Source organism: Odocoileus virginianus, chromosome 33, assembly GCF_023699985.2.
Source record: "Odocoileus virginianus isolate 20LAN1187 ecotype Illinois chromosome 33, Ovbor_1.2, whole genome shotgun sequence".
Taxonomy (NCBI): domain Eukaryota; kingdom Metazoa; phylum Chordata; class Mammalia; order Artiodactyla; family Cervidae; genus Odocoileus; species Odocoileus virginianus.
The window spans coordinates 20,997,449-21,018,885 of NC_069706.1; the positions used below are offsets into that span (position 1 = coordinate 20,997,449).

General features: G+C 46.2%; 1 protein-coding gene and 1 long non-coding RNA gene across 2 annotated transcripts in view; one reads left to right on the forward strand and one right to left on the reverse strand.

Moving 5' to 3' along the window:
• Nucleotides 1–21,437, forward strand: part of PRKCB (protein kinase C beta) — a 358,135-nt gene that overhangs the window by 322,595 nt on the left and 14,103 nt on the right. Inside the window, 3 exon segments of the mRNA XM_070461044.1 lie at nucleotides 1,958–2,038; nucleotides 2,332–2,439; nucleotides 7,872–8,012. Of these exon segments, the coding sequence (XP_070317145.1) occupies nucleotides 1,958–2,038; nucleotides 2,332–2,439; nucleotides 7,872–8,012 (330 nt within the window).
• Nucleotides 7,872–15,925, reverse strand: LOC139032838 (uncharacterized). The gene is made up of 3 exons (XR_011485465.1): nucleotides 15,759–15,925; nucleotides 15,570–15,654; nucleotides 7,872–9,893 (listed from the first exon to the last, which is right to left on the reverse strand). It is a non-coding gene; the product is annotated as an uncharacterized lncRNA (long non-coding RNA).

The window sequence follows — 21,437 nt, forward strand, 5'->3', positions numbered from 1 at the left end:
CCAGCCCGCAGCCCGCAGCCTGCTGGTGGGAGGAATGAACTGCAGATCAGGTTTCCCCTGCTTTGCCGTAAACTAAGCCCCTCGCTTCTGGCAACTTCTTCCACCTCCCAGGTTCTATTTCCCTTTGTAAAAGGATTAACTTGTTAGGTTGTCAGGAGGATCAAAAGAGACATGAAGTACTTTAAAAGTGTGAAAACACTTTCAGTAAGTGTTCTCACAGAAAGCTTTCCTTCATCCATTGCAGGCAGTTCTTCTCAGAGGACACTTGTAATTTCAGGGCAGAAGCCAAGGTGGGAGACGGAGGTGGATAAACAGACTTTATAGCCAAGTTTTATAGGCAGGCTTGCTCAGACACATTGGTTGAGTAAAACCAGCTATCACTGAATTAGAGAAATTTCAAGTCATGGCTGACATTTTGAGGGCATAATATGTGAGAGGCACATATTTCTCTTTCATCCTATTAAAACTCTATGACATAGATATTATTATACACTTGGTTTTGTGGATGAAGAAACAGACTTCGAGACGTTGAGTAACGTCTCCCAGGGTCACAGGCTGGGCAACAGCAGTCAGGATTCCATCTCTGCACTGTGTGACCCTCAATCCTCAACCTCTTAACCTTTGCTGTATCACCTTCCAATTTTTTTTTAACTTTTTATTTTGTGTTGGGGTAGAGCTGATTAACAATGTTGTGAATTTCAGGTGAACAGAGAAGGGACTCAGCCATACATATACATGTATCCATTCTCCCCTAAACTCCCCTCCCATCCAGGCTGCCACATAACATGGAGCAGAGTTCCATGTGCTATACAGTAGGTCCGTGTTCGTTATCCATTTTAAGTATAACAGTGTGTACCTGTCGATCCCCAGCTCCTTAACTAATCCCTTTGATACAGTTAGGTTTCACCCCTATATCCTAATGGATGGTCACCCAGCTGTTCTAGACTTTACCATGCTCTGGCAATTTGGCCATAAGTATGAAAACCTTTAAAATTATATATACCATTTGATTCACCAGCTCTACTCCTAGGAGTTTATCTTAAGGAAAGAAAATTGGACAGATGTCCACATATCTAATTACACGGAAGAACCTAATCAGTTGGGTATTGATGAAATATATTCTGGTATATCCATCCAATGGAACATTATGCAGAGGTAAAAGCTGGTTATGTTGATGTACAGATATTAGCATGAAAATGCTAAATGAATAAAATGCTTTATTAAAGTTCCATATATTAAAGTATTTATGTAAAGCACACTCATACACACAGAGTTTAATATATATTAATAGAAAAAATCTAGAGGAAAATAGACCAAATATCAATCATAATGTCTCTCTTGATAAAGAACTATTTTAATTGCATTATATATATTGCATATATATAAATATATGGTTATCTATATTTTAAATAAATAATAATAACTGCTGTTACATTTTTTAACTTAAAAATTTTTGAATTGTGGCAAAAAACACATCACCATCTTAACCATTTCTAAGTTCAGTAGTCTTATGTATGTTCACATTCTTGTGTAAATGCTATTACTTTTATCATGAGAAAGAAGGACGAGTTTCCTCCTTTCAAATGCCGTGCTCGATGTATTAAAATTAAAAATAACACAACCGTAATAAGTGCTTTGAAAAGGCAATGTGACATACACAGATGCCTTCCCCGCCTGCAGGTATCTCTGTAAAGGATATCCATCTTCTTAAGGTAAAGAAATAGCTTCTGTGGACCCTGGACTCCCTCTTCACTCCTTTAGACAGAAGCCCACATCTGGGACTGTGATGGCCAATTTAATCTTTCACAATGGGCGGGTGTCAGGCCAAGGAAGAGCTCTCGCCCCACCCCGCCACCCCCCAGGGATGCCCCACTCTTATTATAAGAGAAGCACGTATTCATTCTCAGCCACTGCAAGAACCTGCACATCTCCCTGACGGATGCCTTCTGTTTTCCAGATAATTGCTTATCAGCCCTATGGGAAGTCCGTGGATTGGTGGGCATTTGGCGTCCTGCTGTATGAGATGTTGGCTGGGCAGGTAATTGAATTTTAACTGACTTGTAAGGAAAGTCCTCTCCCACCCCATCCCCGTGGGGATCTCTCTTTAAGAGAGTGTGTCAGCTGGATACTAGCTCATAGCTCTGAACCTCTGTGATTTCCATGACCTTGGGGTTCCCCTTGTCTGTTGGCCAGTTTTCCTTATCCTCTTCCTGGAAGCCCTGGGTCTGGCTTGGCTGTTGACCCAGGGAGCTGGGCGTGCTGGTTTGGGGCAGTCGGGCGGGGGGTGGTTCAGGCAGGACTCCTTCTCCCACCCTGTGCTCTGCTCCGCAGGCACCGTTTGAAGGGGAGGATGAGGATGAACTCTTCCAGTCGATCATGGAACACAACGTGGCTTATCCGAAGTCCATGTCCAAGGAAGCTGTGGCCATCTGCAAAGGGGTGAGTGAGCCCCTTAAAGCTGGCAGCCAGGACCACCGCCTACAGGGGTGCAGGGGTGCAGGACGTGCCCTGCACAAGGATGCTGCGCTTGGGGCGGGGGAGGGGTAGTGGCGGTCAAACTCCACCCCTGGTCCACTGGCCCCTCTGTGAGCCCGGTACAGACCTGCTGCCTCCCAAAGGAAAGGGAACTTTCTTCTGGTTCACACGGAAGCACCATAGAGGCCTGCCTGCAATAGCATGCTGCTGCTGGCTGGGCTCCAGGCTCTAGGCCAGCACAGAGTGCTGAATGAATGAAGTGGGGAGCCTCAGAGTGCTGAATGAATGAGGTGCTGGAATGAATGAGGTGGGGAGCCCAGAAACTTCGCCAAAGAGCTGGAACCCGGGGAAGGTACCCAAGAGGGGCGCAGCATGATCGGTCAGCCTCACTCAGTCAGTGCTGGGGCCTACGAGTTTAGTTAATAGTAAGAGCGTGTGACTTTTGTCCTAAGAAAGTAATCACAGTATTGAGTTTAAGGGATCCTCTAGATAAGTTGACCCAAATTAACCGTCTCCCAACCCTCACTCTCCCCCTAACCCACAAATGACTGAAAAGTTTGCAAGTTCTTACATTGTGATGTATGCACATTAACCTGTGAACAAAGCGGAACACCTGTTCTGGGTAAGGATTGCTTGTTTTGATCTCGTGTTTGGCCAGGACGTGCTCACAGTGACCTGGGTGAATCCCTGGAGACCAGGGGTCCCCCCTGTTGGCGCCATCAGGATGACCTGTGGTGCTCTTTTCAAAGGCACACACCTCAGCCTCCACCCTAGAGATTAAGTTTGGCATCTATCTGTATTGTGAAAAAGTCCCCGTGTTGCTTAAAAACCACTGCCTTTTAAGTATATTATTTGAATGCGGTAACTCTTCAACCCTGATGAAAGTATGGAAGTAACACTGTGAGACCCCAGAGAACAGGAGTCAGGGATGCTGCCTTTATGAAGTTTTCCTTCCCACCAGTCAGCAGTGCCAGCATGGCTCAGGGTTAGAGCATGCCCACCTGTGTGTCTGGATAACCCAGGGCTGCTGGTTCTAGATCCTCATGGTGTTTACAGAGTTCTCATTGCCCAACCCAGCCCTGCCCTTCCTAACCCATCAGATGGCGTGTGAGCTGGCCTGAGTGAAGGAAAGCTGAACTCAGGAGGTTTATAACAGCTGGGCCAACCTCAATCTAGAAGCACCTTGTCCTGCTGCCTAAATTCCCACTCTCAGTGAATCACCTAAGCTTTGTCAGCTGCATAGGTTAGGATGCAAATATCCCTGGGGAAGACATATGTGAATTCATCTCAGTCCCTAACATCTTAAAATTTATAGTTTGAAAATAGTTTCTGAGGGTATGAGGCAGGAAGAGGGAAGAGGAGGAACAGGGCGTGGAGAGGTTCATGTGCTTGCTTAGTCACTCAGTTGTGTCCGACTCTTTGTGACCCCATGGACTGTAGCCCGCCAGGATCCTCTGTCCATGGGATTCTCCGTCCATGGGATTCTCCAGGCAAGAATTCTGGAGTGGGTTACCATATCCTCCTCCAGGGGATCTTCCCAAGCCAGGGATTAAACCTGGGTCTCCTACATTGCAGACTGATTCTTTACCATCTGGGTCACCAGGGAAGCCGAAGAATACTGGAGTGGGTAGCCTATCCCTTCTCCAGGGGATCTTCCCGACCCAGGAGTTGAACTGGGGTCTCCTGCATTGCAGGTGGATTCTTTACCAGCTGAGCTGTTCATGAGGAGCTTCAACGAAGCCCTTGGCAAATAAAGGGCATAGAACAAGGCCAGGGCAAACCCCTGCAGTCGTCATACAGAGTGGGGAGAGAGGGGGAGACTGTATTGAAAGCCAGTCTTTCCTTCAGATAAGAATGTGTCTGCTCCTCTCCTGATTTTTCTGGGAAGAAACCAGCATCTGCGTTCAAGTCCGAGCATTATTAACCCTGTGACAGTCGGGAAGTTGTTCCACCGCATCTGCAGACTGGGGACACACATATGGGACCACACACAGGGTTCTCTGATCATGAGATGAGTTAATACAAGGAACTCAGTAGAGTCTGGCACTCTGTTCCAAAACCCTTGGGTTACGACTCCTGCTGTTACTGATGCTGGCACGGCCATGTTACACGCTAACCCCCTCTTGATATTCGAGTTTGCATTCCCCATGACTTGGATTTTTAAAGTGGGGGATTTGCGAGCTCAAGACTATTTGTACATTTCAACCCTTCCACTTCCTAGGTGCACAGTCTTGAGCATATTACTTTGCATCTGTGGGCTTCTGTTTCTTTATCTCTGAAGATGGAATAATAATCCTCACTGTACAGAATTTTGGAAGAGTGTTAAATGATGAGGTAACAGAAGAGGAAGCTCCTTGCATAGCGTTGGCACATAGTAGGTGCTCCATGCATGTTCAGGACTTTCCCCTTCACAGCCCTGCCTGCCTAGACAGCTGCTGGGGTTCTAAGTGGGTCATGGAGAAAAGGGTTTTCCAGGTCAGCTGCATTCAGCTTCAGCTCCAATTAGCAGTTTCCCTGGTAGAGCAGATTTCTATTAATTTCAGACCCATAACCTTCAGGATTAGCGAGGGTGACTTTCTTACTATTGGGTTTGGGGACCTTTCTGAGTTGAGTTGGCTGAGGCCCCGTGTGGACTTTTTCTTCAAGGTTGATACTCCAGAGAAGGAGTGATGCTCAAGTGAACAGCCAAATGCTTCCTCCTGAACCGTGGGCCCCAGGGGATGCATCTGGGAGGTGATCAGAGATCGGAAGAGTGATTAAGTCCAGCTGTCTGCATGGTTGGCTTCGGGCACCGGAGCACAGCGGGCAAGAGCTGAGCACAGCTTCGCATTAGTGCTGGGGTGTTTCTGCAGTGGTTTTCCTTCGCTTAGCATTCTCCTATTTACATGGAAAGTGAGCTAGGTTTTTGAAAAAGGTCTAATTCCATTTGAAAATATCCTATTATCTAGGGGTCCCCAACTTCCAAGATCTAATGCCTGATGACCTGAAGTGGAGCTGATGTAATAAGAGTGAAGCCGCACCATAAATGTAATCCGCTAGAATCATCCCCAAACCATGCCCCCACCTCAATCTGCAGAAAAAGTGTCTTCCTTTAAACTGGTCCCCAGTGCCGAAAAGTTTGCAGACTGCTATTATCCATCCCATTAAAGACCCTATTTTCCACCATAAAAAAAAAATTAATGTACAGTTTGCTCAGATCACCACTCCCCCTTTGAATAAACTTAAGGCAGACAGAAGCCCTAGTTGGCCATACATTAGGGTGAAAACACTAAGAAACTATAAGATGGAGCTTTAAGACTCTGGGTCAGGCTGATCTGTTCAAAGCACAGCTCTGTTACTTACCTGGGTGATCTTAGGCAGATGTCTGCTTCTCTGGACCCGGTGTCTTTATGTGGAAAATGAGGATAATAGTCTCTGAGGCCTTAATGCTGTGAAGATGAAAGAGTAACGGGTAATAGCTGGGAAGCCTGAGGCACAGAGCCCGGCACACAGGGAGGGCTCAGGACACGGAAGCTGCTAGTTTTTTATATGTGATTTTATGTGTGTATGTATTTTTGGCTGTGCTGGGTCTTCGTTGCTGCCGGGCTTTTCCCTGGTTGGGGGGAGTGGGGCTGCTCTCTGGTTGCAGTGCTCTGGCTTCTCACTCACAGCTTCTTGCTGTGGAGCGTGGGCTCTAGGTGCACGGGCTTCAGTAGTTATGGCTCATGGGCTCTGCGGTTGCAGTTCTCAGGCTCTAGAGCACAGGCTTGGTCGTATCGGCACACAGGCTTAGTTGCTCCGCAGCATGTCCCATCTTCCCAGACCGGGGATTGAACCTGCGTCTCCTGCATTGACTGCAGATTCTTTACCACTGAGCCACCGGGGAAGCCCCAGAAGCTGTTGTGGATAGGACTGCTGGTTGTGCTAACCAAGGCCTCGTAACCTTTTCTTTCCTCCCATTCTAATCCTACACAAAAGTCAAGATTTGGCCCAATTTCCTTGCCCTCCCTAAACTTTTCCTGGCCAAGCGAGACCACAGATCATCCTTGGGGAAGCACATGGAATCTATGTCTCTAAATGTCTGAGTTTTAGAGGTCAGCAGAGATAAGATCCAGTTCCAGCTCTGCCATCTACTGTCTCTCTGAGTCCTTGCCAGTTGTTTAACCCTCTGAGTGTCAATTGCCTTGTCACTCAAGTGGGGAAAAATTAAAACACCCAATTCATTGGGTCATTGTGAGACTTGGGTAAGACTAGGCATAAAATTTATAAAGAAGTAGCTTAGAAACAGAAGTGCAGGTTCTTTTTCCCCTAGAAGATAAAGCATATGTGGAAAGTATGTGCTTCTCTGTGTGTGTGGGTGTAGAAGGGTAGTTTCTGATGACAGATTATCTGTAGCAAGAATCAGGCTGAGCTGAAAGTCCAACAGAGTAGGTGTGAATTGCTGAATTCACCCCTTCCCCCCATAATCCTCAAGCCCTGGGCAAAAATCTGAAGAGTCTGACGTCATGGGCTTCTTGGTGTCAAGTCAGCTCCAGGAAGCTTCATGGTCTTGTATGTTTGAGTCGTTTTGTTTCTTCTTTTGATGGCCTCTTGCTGATCTTTCTTTTTTAAAAAATTAATCATCAACTCCTCCGTCTTGACTCTCTGTGCATTTGCTTAAGTCTTGAGATCAGAGATATTTTCCTGCTGCTTTGGACTCATTTACAAGAGGGAGCCTGTCTGGTTTCATCTTGGAGCATCTATTCATCTTGTTATTTAGCACTGGCTCAGAGACCCAAAGATGGAGGGTTTTGATAATTAAGTAATTTAAATGGGACACCAAAGAAACCTCAGCGGAGTTTAGTGTAATGTGTGATACAAGGGAAATGAGCTGGGCTAGGTTTTGACTATTTAATGAGCTTTCGGAAAGTAATTACTTGAAACTTGGGTCCATTTGACTAATATTTTTTCTTCTGTCTTGTCATTTTCACAAGCACTTTACTGAGAAATGCAAATATTATCTGAATGAACATGCCCTTTGCTTTGGTCAAACTCCCGTTTCCTCGTGGTGGCAGGAGGAGAATTTGAAGATATTGAAACTGTTCTCATTAAATGCATCAGTAATTGCGTAGAAATCATTCTTAAATCAAAATGTACCATGTGATATTTCTGACTTGAAGTTCAGGACCACAGTCAGGCTGAGCTGTGATTAACTGTAAGGGACTTTGCTCTGGGACCGGTAGCAGCAGACGCTACTCTTGGGTCTTCCTATTAGAAAGACCTGGCTGGGAAATTACTGCTGGGATGAAAAGCCAAAAATAAAGATTTAGTTGGGACTCTTCTTTGTGCTGTCTTCCCTCATTCATAGGAGCGATCATTTCTGAGAGTCCCACATCTCCTCTTCTGAAATTCATTCTACATTTCTCTTTCTCTTGAAGCTGATGACCAAACACCCAGGCAAACGTCTGGGTTGTGGACCTGAAGGTGAACGTGACATCAAAGAGCATGCGTTTTTCCGGTATATTGACTGGGAGAAACTTGAACGCAAAGAGATTCAGCCCCCATATAAGCCGAAAGCCGTAAGTAAACTGTTCTCTAAAGGCGGTTGGGTCCACATCATGACATTTTTTGGGTCCACGTCATAACAGGCTCTTTTCTTCTCTCCAACGTGTGTGCCCTTGCTGCCCTCCGAGGGGTGGACCTCGATGAACATGTATACAAGTGCTCATATTTACACTCAAAGGCAGCAGGTACAAAAATGGAGATTTCCATCCGCACAGTCTCGATATATGCGGGAAAGACCACGGATGTTGTGGTTTTGTTTTATTGATTCAATTATTGTAACCGTCTGAGCTGGCAGCTTTGGGGGAATGGTTTTCGGGTGAGCCGAGTTCAGATCCATTTTTGGACTGTGATAAAGAATCTAATTTCGCCCTCGGTCTTTCCTTGGTTCGACTGTGTCATTTTCTCTTCAAACTGACATTGAAAAGGTCATGTTGTTTATCTCAACAGTATTTAAATTTAATTCTGAAATATACACTCCATCTGAGTCAGTAAAGAAGACAGAACCCCGAGCCAGCTCCCACCCAAGGCGAACCAGAATGAAGCAAACGCTGGCATGATTGTAAAGCTCTCCCAGAGGCTCTGGGTGTGGATATGGCTCTTGGGGAATTGTTTTAAGAGTGAAAGTTTCACATTTCCCAAGGTCGTGTGCGTGCAGGAGTGCTTTTCTCCCCAAGGACTTGGCAGGGAGGAGTTTTCTTCTGGATTAATCAGGACCATGATTCTACCGGAAGGATATTTCTTTGTTAAAGTACACGGGAGACCTGGTGATTTTATTATGGGTTGTAACTGCTGGCTAAGGCTGAAAAGTAGTAAGCCTGAACATAAACTTTGTCATCGAAACCAGAAGTCATGAGGATCTCAAATGTGAAAAATGATAGTGAAAGTGGTGCTTGTTTTGATATTATTATTATTAATTTCATGACCACTTATCTGGCCATATTAAGCAGTTCACACATAGCATCTAAGCAAATCCTCAAAACAAAATGTTACACAGGTGCTGTTATTCCATGTCATGGAAGAGGAAATGGAAGCTCATAAAAGTTGAGTGCTCTGTCCGAGTTCATTCAGCCAGTGTGTGAGGAAGTGAAGATTCAGGAGTCTGACTCCGTTAGAGGCAATACCAGGATGCCTGGGGCAAAGGACTTGTAGTTTAAGGAAGCCTCCCAGGTGCTTCTCACATCTCCCAGCCCTGCACACCCCAAATGATTAGATTCACAGAATCCCTGATGAGTCCTGTTTCTCTCTGGACAATTCCTGGTGTTCAGTCATGGGGTCCTTTAGAGGCAGCGAGCTCCACATTGTGGTCCTTCTGATTGTTGCCAGGGTATATAGTGATACCAAATCAGCCTCCTCAGAATTTCCATCACTGAGTCCTGTTCTGTCAACCAGAGTCTCTTTCTCTGATACTCCGGAAACCTGCAGTTTCTGGGCTCAACACGCCCCTTCTCCACCTGTGAGCATGTCCCATATGACATCACCTCTTGTCCTCCAGGTTAGATACATCCATCTTGAAATGCAGACACAAGGTTGAGCACAGTATTCCTAATCGTGTCTGACCCTCATGAATACAGTGGGTCCAGTAAACCATCTCTTGATTGTATTCCATCTGGAGAACTTGGACAAGTCGTTTCCCCTCTCTGCTCCTCTGTAATACAGGGATGACGACAGTTTCTCTAGCGGGGGAGGGTCATGATGCATAAAGCACTCAGTACATGACTGGCAAACAGCAGGCACTCTGGGAGAGTTGATGATTTTTGTTAGCGACATGTCACATGTTGGTCAGTGTCTCAGGTGCTCAGGTGCAGAGTCTTTGAAGGGGCAGAGCAGTGTAGGGTCCTGCTGGTGCTAGTCCATAAGATGACGTCCGTACGTGCACTTGGGGTTCGTGTGTACACCTGCATGTCATAGGCAGTATCATCATTTTTATTATATGTAAGAAAAGATCAAAAAGCAATCTGAAAGACAAGAGTGGGTTCTCTAGTCAGGAAACTGGGAACTTGAGGGGGCACACACACCCTATTTGGGTTTTGCAGGGCTATTCATGAGGTCTCAACATGCACATCAACCTCTCTCCACTTGGCTAGAGGAGAGATGTATATGCCCCCATCCCCACCAGAATTGAACCATTGACATTTGAGGTTCATTCCTTGCTTGGAGAGCAGTGGTTTTCAAAGAGTGGTCCCCAGACCAGCAGTATCACCTGGAAACTTTAGGAATGAAATTCTCAGGCTCCCACCCCCGACCTCCTGAATCAGAAACGTTGCTGTGGGGCTCTCAAGATGAATCTGATGGACGCTCCAGGCTGGGACCCACTGCTGTGGAGTTCATGGTCAAAAGCTCTTTCAGGGAAGCTAGACAGAGGCCAAAGGAACGTGGCAGGGAGAGAAGTCTCTTTAAGGGGAAGACAATGGTTTTCATGCAGTCTGAGGGAGGAGGGGCGCCTTCCAGGAACAGGTCAGAGACTCAGATGTCTACAGAGGCCAAGCAGGTAATGTCAGTGAGGGAGGTGGGAGTGATTTAAAGAGGGGCAGACTGGGGAGCTGGTGGTTCTCAAAGCTCAACAGGTGGGTGTTCATCTCCAGCTGACCAATCGGAGGGTCCTGTGGATCCTCACTGATTGTTATTATTTTCTTTTTATCTTATTCATGAAAGCAAGAGTGATCTTTCCCTGGGGACCTTCTATGAGGCAGGCATGGGGCCAGCCAGGTCGGTCCTACGGTAGATGCAGGCTCTGCGCTGCTACATCCTCCTCAGGACCTTTGTATGAATCTCACTATTTTAAAAAACATATCAGCAACAACACTTTAAAAATTAAACACAACTCAAGTCAAATAAAACACCCATGAACCATATGTGGCTGTCAGTTTATAACCTCTAGGGTAGCAATCTCGCAGAGTCTGGTTGATGTTTAGCTGAGTCCCATAGGTGCTGGTTACTTACAACCAGAGTCCACTTTGGCTGGTTAAATACTTTGAATATTTATCCTGGCTCACAGAGGGTGCTCAGGAAAAATGAGCTGTTCTTATCATTGATAACACAAAATGGTTACAACAGCTAGTGATGATCTGTAGCAACCAGCTGATGTCTTGAAATGTTTGTGTGGTTTAACAATGACCTTCAAAGTACAGTGACTGGACTGGGCTGTAGACTTCAAGATGTTCTACCATCACCTCTAAGGGGAGGAGACACTGGATAAAGAATTTCGAATTCCTAGGGTAAATTCAAAATAAACATAATAATGTATACACTGGACTTCCCTGGTAGCTCAGCTGGTAAAGAATCCACCTGAAATACAGGAGACCCCAGTTCGATTCCTGGGTCAGGAAGATGGCCTGGAGAAACGATAAGCTACCCGTATTCTTGGGCTCCTCTTGTGGCTCAGTCAGTAAAGAATCTGCCTGCAATGTGGGAGACCCCGGTTCAATTCCTGGGTCGGGAAAATCCCCTAGAGAAAGGATGGGCTACCCACTCCAGTATTCTTGGGCTTCTCTTGTGGCTCAGACAGTAAAGAATTGACCTGCAATGCAGGAGACCTGGGTTCGATCCCTGAGTTGGGAAGATCCCCTGGAGGAGGGCGTGGCAACCCACTCCAGTACTCTTGTCTGGAGAATCCCCATGGACAGAGGACAGCCCATGGTGGGCTACAGCCGATGGGGTCACAAAGAGTCGGACATGTCTGAGTGACTAAGCACAACACAGCACAATGTGTACATCACACACTCATTCGATTCGACTTGGGTATATGCCTTTCACATAGCAGTTGCCAGCCCTAGAGCCCCCAGCCCCCACCTGAGGATTTCACATTTTCCCTTTCCCCACACTTTCTGAAAGGCCCTGGTGAATGTGTGCAGAGTTCCATGTGCCTCTCAGGATATTGAAAAGCGTGCACATATCTGTCAGCGTTCCTGACTCATGCATGCTATTAAATAGAGTGCAGCAAAAGAAAGAAAAACCACGGGGCAATAACAGAGGATTATATTCAAACACCAGTGAAGGGTGCTATTATTGAAGGTTCATTAAAATAATTTTAAATGGATTTTTAAAGTCGTTCTCAGTGCATCTTTTATTGTGGCAGGAGCTGTTCACGTAGTATCGTTGGAAACTACTGAAATACACTGGCTTCATGTATTGTTTCAGGGTACAAGAGTAATTTTTTTAACGTGCATCCGATTGTGTCATTCTCTTGCTTAAATCCCCCCCCTCCGGCCTCCTCCCCCCCGAGCCTGCTCCACCAGTGGCTCTCTGCCCGCCCCTGGGATAATGTCTGTTGTTCCTCAGCATATATGGCTTTTAGGGTCTTCCTTGAACCAACCTCTACTGCCTCCCCAGGCTCCTAACTGCAAGAACTGGCATTGCTGAGTGTCATTCTGCTCCTCAAACTCACAGTGCCTCCCTTCCCTTCCTGGCTCTGCCCAGGCAGAGCCAGCCACCCTGGAATCCCAGAGCTGTCCCATGCTCCCTCCCTCCCTTGCCCTCCTGGTACCTTCCTCCTTCCTCCTCATCAAATCAGGAAACCGTCACCCACTCAGGGAAGCTCTTGTCAGTTGCCGAGTAGGGACCATCTGCTAAAGTCCTATCAACAAACTCATCACACTTTGTTGTAACTGTTCCCTGTAAGGTCTGTCTTTCTGGCGAGGCCAAGAGACTGTCTTTTTCATTGTTGGGTTCCAGTGCTTAGCGTAAGGTTGAGCACGTAACGGGTGCTTAATAATTTTTACTGAATAAATGAATGATTCAGCGAAAGGCTGTCAAATAAGATGTTTCAATGCACTGTACTGAGGAACATACTGGATTCTTTAAGGATATTTGTTAGAGCACAGAGGGGGTTTTTCTCATGCCCAGCAGTGAAGCGCAAATAAATTGGTTGTTGTGTAAGTTACCCTATTTATAAAGGGCTATAATTTGGGTACTGAATTGAATCTGTCATAGCATCGTTTGGTTGTGTGATGAAAGATCTGATGATGCAATGCATGAATTGTTGCACTTTGGATGGGGAGGGCTGTGTCTCCCATAGCTGTCATTGCCCAGCCAATGGTACAGGTGCCATGATGTAGCCTAGCAGAGCTGCTTTAACGATAATGTGCACACAGAGTCTTTTGGGCATGTGATTAAAATATGAGTTCTGATTCAGCCGGTCTACAACAGAGCCTGAGATGCTGCATTTCTGTGATGCTCCCAGATGAGATACTGCCGCTGGACCACGGCATGGCAGGGGCTAGGATATGGTTCTGTGGGGTGCCACCAGCCAGCGAGTTGACTGGTAGATCCTGTTGTAATTGGTGTGCCCTGTGGCATGGTGAAGGCTGTGCTGAAAGGGTGTAGAGGCTTTAGTACAGAATGTTCTTGGTATGTGACTTGGGACACCTGGCAGGGTGTTGTGGGTCAGTGTATGGTGGGTGGGAGGTGCTGGTTTGTGGGCGAAGGGCAGAGTATGTGACTGGGTGTGTCATGGGGCAGTGGGCTGAGAAGCAGTGTGTTCTGGTTCTGTCCTCTAGTGGGGGTGTTATTGATCATCCATTCAGCACCTGTTTATTGAGGTTAGGTGCTCTTCTAGGTCATAGAGACACAACAGTAAAAATAATAAAAATCTCTGCCCTTGTGGAACTTAATCTTCTAGAGGGAGTGGGCAAATAATAAACATAGAAATCAGTTGGTATGTTTGTTAGAAAGCATTATGGAGGGGTGGGGACTTGGAGAGCTGGGTCACAGAGAGGTCAGTCTTATAGTTTCTCTATTTATTTATTTGATGGCATTGTGTCTTAGTTGTGGCACTCAGGCTCAGAAGTTGCAGTGTATGGGCTCCTCAGTTGCTCAAGATGTATGGGATCTTAGTTCCCTGACCTGGAATCAAACCCTCATCCCCTGCATTGCGAGGTGGATTCCTAACCACTGGACCACCAGGGAAGTCCTTGAGAGGTCAGTTTTAAATAGGGTCGTTGGAAAGCCTCACTGAGAAAGTGACATTTCAGCAAAGATGGGAAGAAGGTGAGGGAGGGAGTGAGCCATGTGTATATCTGAGGGTGAAAGTGGTTTGGTAGTATTAACAGGTGCAAAGGCCCTGAGGCAGGTGTAAAGGCCCTGAGGCAGGAACTTGCCTGGCACATTTAGGACAGAGCAGAGACTCCAGGTGGCTGTGCTGAGTGGGCAAGGGAGAGAGTAAATGGAGATGAGATCAGAGAGGCTGTGGAAGGAACAGATGGTACAGGCCATTGGAGGATCTTTGGCTTTTACTCCAACTAAGATGTGCTGAGAAATAGCTTTATCTGACTGTTGTGGGGACAAGGGTAGGTTGCTGATCCAGGTGAGAGGTGCTCAACACATGGACTGGATGATGTTCTAGCCTCCCAGTTGAGTTCATCTTGACTTCCCCAGTCCCTCCCCAGTTCCTGGCACCTGGTGGGTGCTCAGTAATTACCCCAGGGGCATGAAGGAATGGATGAAGAAGACTCCGGACTGCCTGCATAATTGCCCTCAGGAGTAAAGTGATGGCTGTGTGTTGGGCCTGGTGAGAAGTAGGGTGAACTGATGAAATGGATAGTCATGGAAGCTTCTGGAGCCCAGAGTGCCAGCTTGAGGGCATAGAGCAGAGCGTGGTCATCCAGTGGGTTATATTTCTTCGGGTCCGTGTGAATGACGTCATGATATGGGAAGCTCCATGTGCCAAGGGCTATAACTGGAAGTTCCCTCTGGGTGATCAGCTCGGAGTTTGGCTGTGCTGTAGTGGAGGGTGCGTTGAGGCCACTCTGGTGAGCATGTTTTATTGGAGAATTTGTAGTATGAGGTGCTATAGTCTCACAGATGTTAGCAAGATAGGCTAGCCTGGGTGTGGTCGTCACTCGTCTGTGTCCGACTCTTTGTGATCCCATGGACTGCAGCCAGCGAGGCTTCTCTGTCCATGGGATTCTCTTGGCAAGAATACTGGAGTGGGTTGCCATTTCCTTCTCCAGGGGATCTTCCCAACCCAGAAATCAAACCCAGATCTCCTGCATTGTAGGCAGATTCTTTACCGTTTGAGCTACCAGAGAAGTCCAGGCTAGCATAAGGTCTTTGAATCAAAATGCCTGAACAAGTAACGTCCACTGGTGTCCATGACACCTCATGCAGAGCTCACTGGGAAGGCAAGGAAGGGACACCGACCTCGGGCTTGATGCTCCAGCTGCCCTATGGAGGCAGTCCTTGGATCAACTTAGCCAATGGGCAATGCAACTCATTGAAAAAGGAGAGAAAAGTCTTAGTAACAGGGCAACACGGATGTCTTGTTTCATTACAGTCCAGAGAGCCTTCATCACTAGGGTGTGTACAGCCATCTGCCCACTAGTGAACTGGCTCCATTCTTGTTCTAAGACATATCTGATCATCGGTTCACTCTGGGCGGGAGTTGAGTACAGCTGGGCGGGACATAGACATTAAGAAGAACCCCTTGCCTACATCCTTTCATCCCAGCTGGCCATTGGTTACTATCTAGATGTGATCAGCCTGCTCACCCGTCTTTCCTTCCCTCCCAGCCTCGGTGGCAGGTGTCAACCCCACACGTACAACAGGCTGATGCCAATCATCCCTGCTCTGCTTACCTCTTCTGTAGTCTCATCACGTTTTGTAAAGCCCTGTAGAATTTTGAGGCATCTGCATATCTGGAGCGTCTTGGAATCTTGCAAACTAAAAAACAAGCAGAAAAACCCAACAGAGCCCCTTATCCCCCATTGTATTTTATTGAGCCTTTCATTTAATATTGTTTCCAAAATACCACATAGGTTACTTACTGGATCATGTAGCATTACTCGCATCTTCTGGGCGTCTAAATGCCGAACTGCTTCAGAGACTCAGTCGTGCTCACAGGACTTGGTTTCTTAGTAATTCTGTCATCTGAAAACACTGTTTATGTAGCTGAGGTCAAAAGCGTCAAGCACTGCTTTAATGAGCTGCAGTTCTGTTCATGTGACATTCTCCTCCAAAGCCAATTGCCCTTTACACCGTGTGAGTAAGTGTCTCTGTGTGTGTATCTGAACGTGTGTTTGATGTGCTGACATTTCTGAATTGAAGCCACAAAGCATAACCTTTGTATGTTTGCTATTAAAACTCCAAATTCAAGGCTTAAGAAAGGGAGCTAACTTTTACTTAATATGATTTATTTAAGAATAGAACTTAGCTCCCCCAAGGTACCAAATGCTGAAGAGAATAATACCTTTTTGAATATTAGGATTTAAAATACTTTTTTATAAAGCCTGTGCTATTCAAATACACTGGAAAAAAACATAGAGTTCTTCCAGCAGAGCCAGGCAACTGTGTTAAGGGCCTTCCAGGCATTACCTCATTTAATTCTCACAACCCTATGAGGTAGGTGTCATTGTCACCGTATTGCAGATATGACAGCATGAAACTTGGAAAGGTTAGGACATCTGCTCAAGGTCCAGCAGCTAGGAGGTGGAACTGTGGACTCCACCTGCCCAGTATCTTGGAAAAATTATTAGAAGCACTTGGAGCCCCTTTTAATAAGGTCTGTGATTGCATTGATGAGAGAGAACCTTGATAACAGCATCTAATGGTGTCCGTTACATAATAGAAAAAGATTAAGTATTCTTACAGTTCAAATGAATTAAAATTTATTTTAAAATATTGCAACAAACAAGTAGCATATTCACACCTTTTACAATTTTCTGGCAGGATTTTTAAAAGATGCAAATCTCACTTGTTCCTTAAGGTGTTGATTTCGAGTCTGACAAAGACAGCAGACATTGAATAACCCCTGGATGCGGGGCAAGGCAGCATCTGAAATGAGGCATTCAGGACAGGTTCGTTAAGAAGTAGACATTTCCCCACCCGGTTCTGTTTGTTCTCTTGGTTATTCAGAGTGTGGAGTTTGCAGAGATCTTAATCAAAATATTAGGCGACCTTCCTACACCGACTAACAAATAGCCAAGAGTTGTTTAGGACATGTAGTCTAGAGTCTGTGTATCTCTTTATCTCCCTTTCCATTCGTCCATGGAGAACCTACTTAAGCTGCGGATTCAGCCGGACTCCCTTTGAAAGATGGTTCAAGTTGACAGGTCCCTGGGCCAAATGAAGTTTCTAAGTCATTTGCCAGGTGTGTGACTTTGAACTGTCCCCGGCAGAGGAGCCAATGGTTTGATTGAAATGGTAGGTGGAAAGGTCACATGCTGGAGAGAGCATGAAGCTATTAGGATATATCTGGCCATGACCACTGAAATATAACTGCAGTCAAAAATTGAAAATACTTGAGAAGTGGGATTCAACCCCTCCATGCTGTAGATGAGCAAACAAAGGCCGAGTTTTGCCCAAGGGACTTACATGGGGAATATGACAGAACCAGAACCTTTCATTGAATGCATGCAGGACCTTAATAATAACAACTATTTATGACAGTAACAATAAAATGGGTCAGCCATATTCTGTGAAATTATTCAATTTTACTAGGAAGTGGAGCACACTATCTAATTTAGTCATCTCATTTCACCTTCACAACAACCCCCTGAAGTGGATGCTGTTATTACCTCCCCTGTACTGGTAAGGAAACAGGCTCAGAGAGGTTAAGTAACTTGCCCATGGTCACAAGCCAATTTAATTTGAAATCCTATCAGTCTACCTCCAAAGCCCATATTCTTGCCTCCGTGATGTTTCTTCTGTCATCTCCCAACCTGGCTACACAGATGTGGGATTTGAACTGCTCTTGGTCAAGCCCCAAGTTTAAATACATTCCTGGGGGATGGGCACTGTTGGTGAATGTCTGTAAAGTCTAGCTCCTCAGTTCTGCTGTCAGCCCTGCCCAGGTTGAAATGCTTATCACAGTGCCCCAGAAAGCTGTTGACCAAAGGTTGGGAGAACTCAAGATGAGCCCATGGATCCAAGGAGACTGGGTCAAGCAGAAGGTATACGGACAGAGAGTCAGCGGAGCCAGGATTCAAACGCCAGCCTTGGGAATCTCCTGGCAGTCCAGTCGTTAGGACTCAGCGCTTTCACTGCTGTGACCTGGGTTCCATCGTGGTTGGGGAATTAAGATCCCACAAATGATGCGGCATAGCCAAAAAAAAAAAACAAAACCCAACAAACAGAACATCAGCCTTGCAATTTAGCAGCTGAGTGAAGGTGGGCAAGTAACTGGACCCCTCTGAGCCTCCACGATTGTAGGTGCTCTGATCTCAGCCAGGCTCTTAAGCCTTCCCCATCAGTCCCTCTCTGAGTTCCCTGGGCAAGTCCCCAAACCTTCTCTTTCCTGAAGGTCCCCAACTAAAGTTCCAGTCATCTTGGTCTCAGCTGATAGCCCCATCTCGTAAGCTGGGGGGAAATGGAGGCCCCTGGGGGGTGGCTTTCCTGCTCCTGCACAGTCATCTTGACCTCATTGACCTGCCTCCTTCTGTGTGCCAACAAACAGGTGCCCCTATGAAGGCGTTCCCCTTCTGCTCTGAACCCCCATTCTCCCATGTCCTTTGCATGTCTACTCTGGCCAGTCTGTGTCCACAGCTTCTCCATATAGTAATCAGAACTCCTAGGGTTGCAAATAGTAACCCAATTCAAACTGACTTAACAGTATTTAGTTGGGACTGGATCCAGAGTCTGGACCATGTCAAAAGCAATCAATTTCTCTGCATGCCTTAAGATTGCTTTCCTCTCTGTTGATTTCTTTATTCTCCAAAGTTTTTCTTGGGCACGTAGTTGCTCCAGACCTACGTCCCATTATTTTTGCAATTCCTGCTGAAAGAGAGCTTCCTTTTCCTAAAACTTCCTGCAGCCTGGAACTCAATCTTGTTGGAAGATGTTCGGCCATATGTCCATCTCTAAAGTAATCACTGTGCCCGGGAGATGGAATGTTCTGATTGGCCAGGTCCAGGGCACCTGTGAAGGGGCTGGGTCTGCCCCTGTCTAAAGTGGACATCTTGCAGAGGGGAAGGAGTGGGTTCTCCCAGAAAAATAAAGCTGCTCACTGTGCCTGCAAACCAAGCAGATGCCCACTCTGGCTCTTTTCTGATTCATTCTGTTCAACACAGAAACATGCAGTCTCTCATCTTAAAAAATCTCCTCCCTTGAGACTGGGATCTCTTCATTCTACTGCTGCTCTATCTTTTCATACAAACTAGATGGAGTTCTTGCTCCCTCCATTTTTTTACCTTTCATTCTTTCCATGGTTCAGTGCAATCTGGCTTCTGCCCCCACCATTCTATTGAAATCCCTCTCACTGAGTCAGCAGTGACCTCAAAATTGCCTCCTCTTGTAGACTAGTCTTTTCTTTCTTGACCTCATCAAACTGGGTACTTTGATCTTCCTTCCTTAAGAAAAACATCTGGAAAGAGTATAAAACTTCTAGCCGCATCAAAAGCTATGCAGGGAAATTAAGTACCTCCCTGTAGACCCCTAACTAGGCTCCTTCGTTCTTCTTCCCAGAGCCACCCACTGTGACCGGCGTCCTGGGTGAGCTTCTGGAGAGGTCCTCCACGTCACACATGAGGGTGTCAGTGATCGTCTTCAATTCCCACGCCTCGATTTGTTCCCTTCCATCTTGGAAGTTTTGTTTTTTTCAATCAGCACTACCTTGTTTTCATGGCATTGAGCTGGCTGACTTTCCTCCTACTTCCTGGTTGAAAAACTGACTCCATGAAGACTTTATTTTTTTTTTAAGTTTTTTGTTTTTCTTTTAATCACCAAAAGCATTTTGTATTGGGGGTATAGCTGATAAACAATGTTGTAGCAGTTTCAGGCGGACACAAAGGGACTCAGCCATGCATATCCATGTATCCGTTCTCCCCCAAACTCCCCTCCAGGCTGCCACATCACATTGAGCAGAGTCCCATGAAGACTTCTGATGACAGTAGAACTTGGAGGGAAAGATCCAAAGTGTATTTCTTGTTTATTTACAAGTACAGTTTCTTAAAAAACAATCACAAAATGCCCTCCAATTAGGGTATGAAAAACAACAACTCAGAGGTGGCTTGTGAATCTGCTTGAAATGTCTTTCCAAGGAAGTGAGGCTTGGATGGGAGATGGGAGGGATCCCTTTTGTGCCTGGGTCCATATTTTCTTCCCTGTCTCTCACTAGGAGCCTAGGGCCTGACTTCACCTGGTGGCTTCCCGCATACGCTGCCAATCTCGGTGGGACAGATTTTTGTGTCTTAAGTGCCTGTAACTGTTAACAGTAATACTCTGGTGATCTCAGAGAGACAGCAGTGAGTGGTCTTGAAGAGAGGTCTTAGTTCCCTGCCCAGGAATTGAACCTGGGTGGCTTGGATGGAAACCAGGAATCCAAGCTGCTAGTCCACCAGGGACTAGAGGCTTGGAGCAAAATTCCCCTGGCCCTCGTGCCTGTTGAAAAATGAATTTCTCAAACAGACAAAAACTGTAAAAACAGGTACAAACTTTATTATCAGAGACACAGCATAGCAGCATAGCAGTGTGGGGGAGAGCACACAGTGAAACAGTTTGTTTCTTTAAGACAGAAGAAGCAAAGCAGAGAGACATACCCCGGAGGGTGTGGGCGTTTTCCCTAATGGAGAGGAGCCCTAGTAAAGAGGCAGTTAAATCATTTATATGGGGCAGTTCTTCTGGGTCTCTGTTTACCTTTGGCTGGCTCTCTTCTTTCTTTTCCACACCTGACTTGGCCTAGGGCTCTCCCCAATACGCTTGCACAGGTTTTGGCCAAGATGGATTCTAGCACAGAGGCCTGCGGGAGGTTTAATAGCACCTGTTATTGGGTGGCAACCCCTCCTTTTGGTTGTTTTATCTCTTTGCCCCAGCAGAGCTCAGCTCCTGCCACTTTGTCCTCAGAGGTCTAGGGAAAACAGATCTCCTATTTACTCTGCTGGACAAACTCCAACTGTCCAGCGCAGGGGCCCATCTGCCTCCCACTTCACTAGGGTAGGTTGGGGTGTGGCAGGGCCCATAGGACCCCTGTGTTGCCACGGTATAGCCACCCCCATCAGACTAGCTCACTGGATGGCACTGGCTGAGTCAGAACTCAGCTGCTGCTACCAGCTACCATGTCAGATTTTTTATGTGCATTTTGTCAAATCATTCTCACCGCACCCTGCAAGACAGATCCATTTGACAAAGCAGGAAACCTGGCCAAGGGAATTTAGATAACTTGCTTACAGATTATCTGCAGATTGATGGTGCTAAGATTATTACCCACGTCAACTTAACTTTTTTTTTCAACTTAACTTTAAGTCCGTGTCACATGATCCGATGCAATTTGCAAGGCAGTGAGATGTCACTGACACCCTGTGGTCCCTGGAATCAAGCAGACCAGACTCTGAATCTTGGTTCTCCTCATTTACCTTGTATGACCCTGATCAAGTTGTTAACTTTTCAAATTTTCTGTTAAGTGGAGATAATCTTTCCTGCCTATCTTAAAGATGTGTGAGAATCAAGGCTATAAAAACATGGGCAAATAAAAGGGACAATTACTGTTTGAGGACTAGTTTATTTGAAGCCAG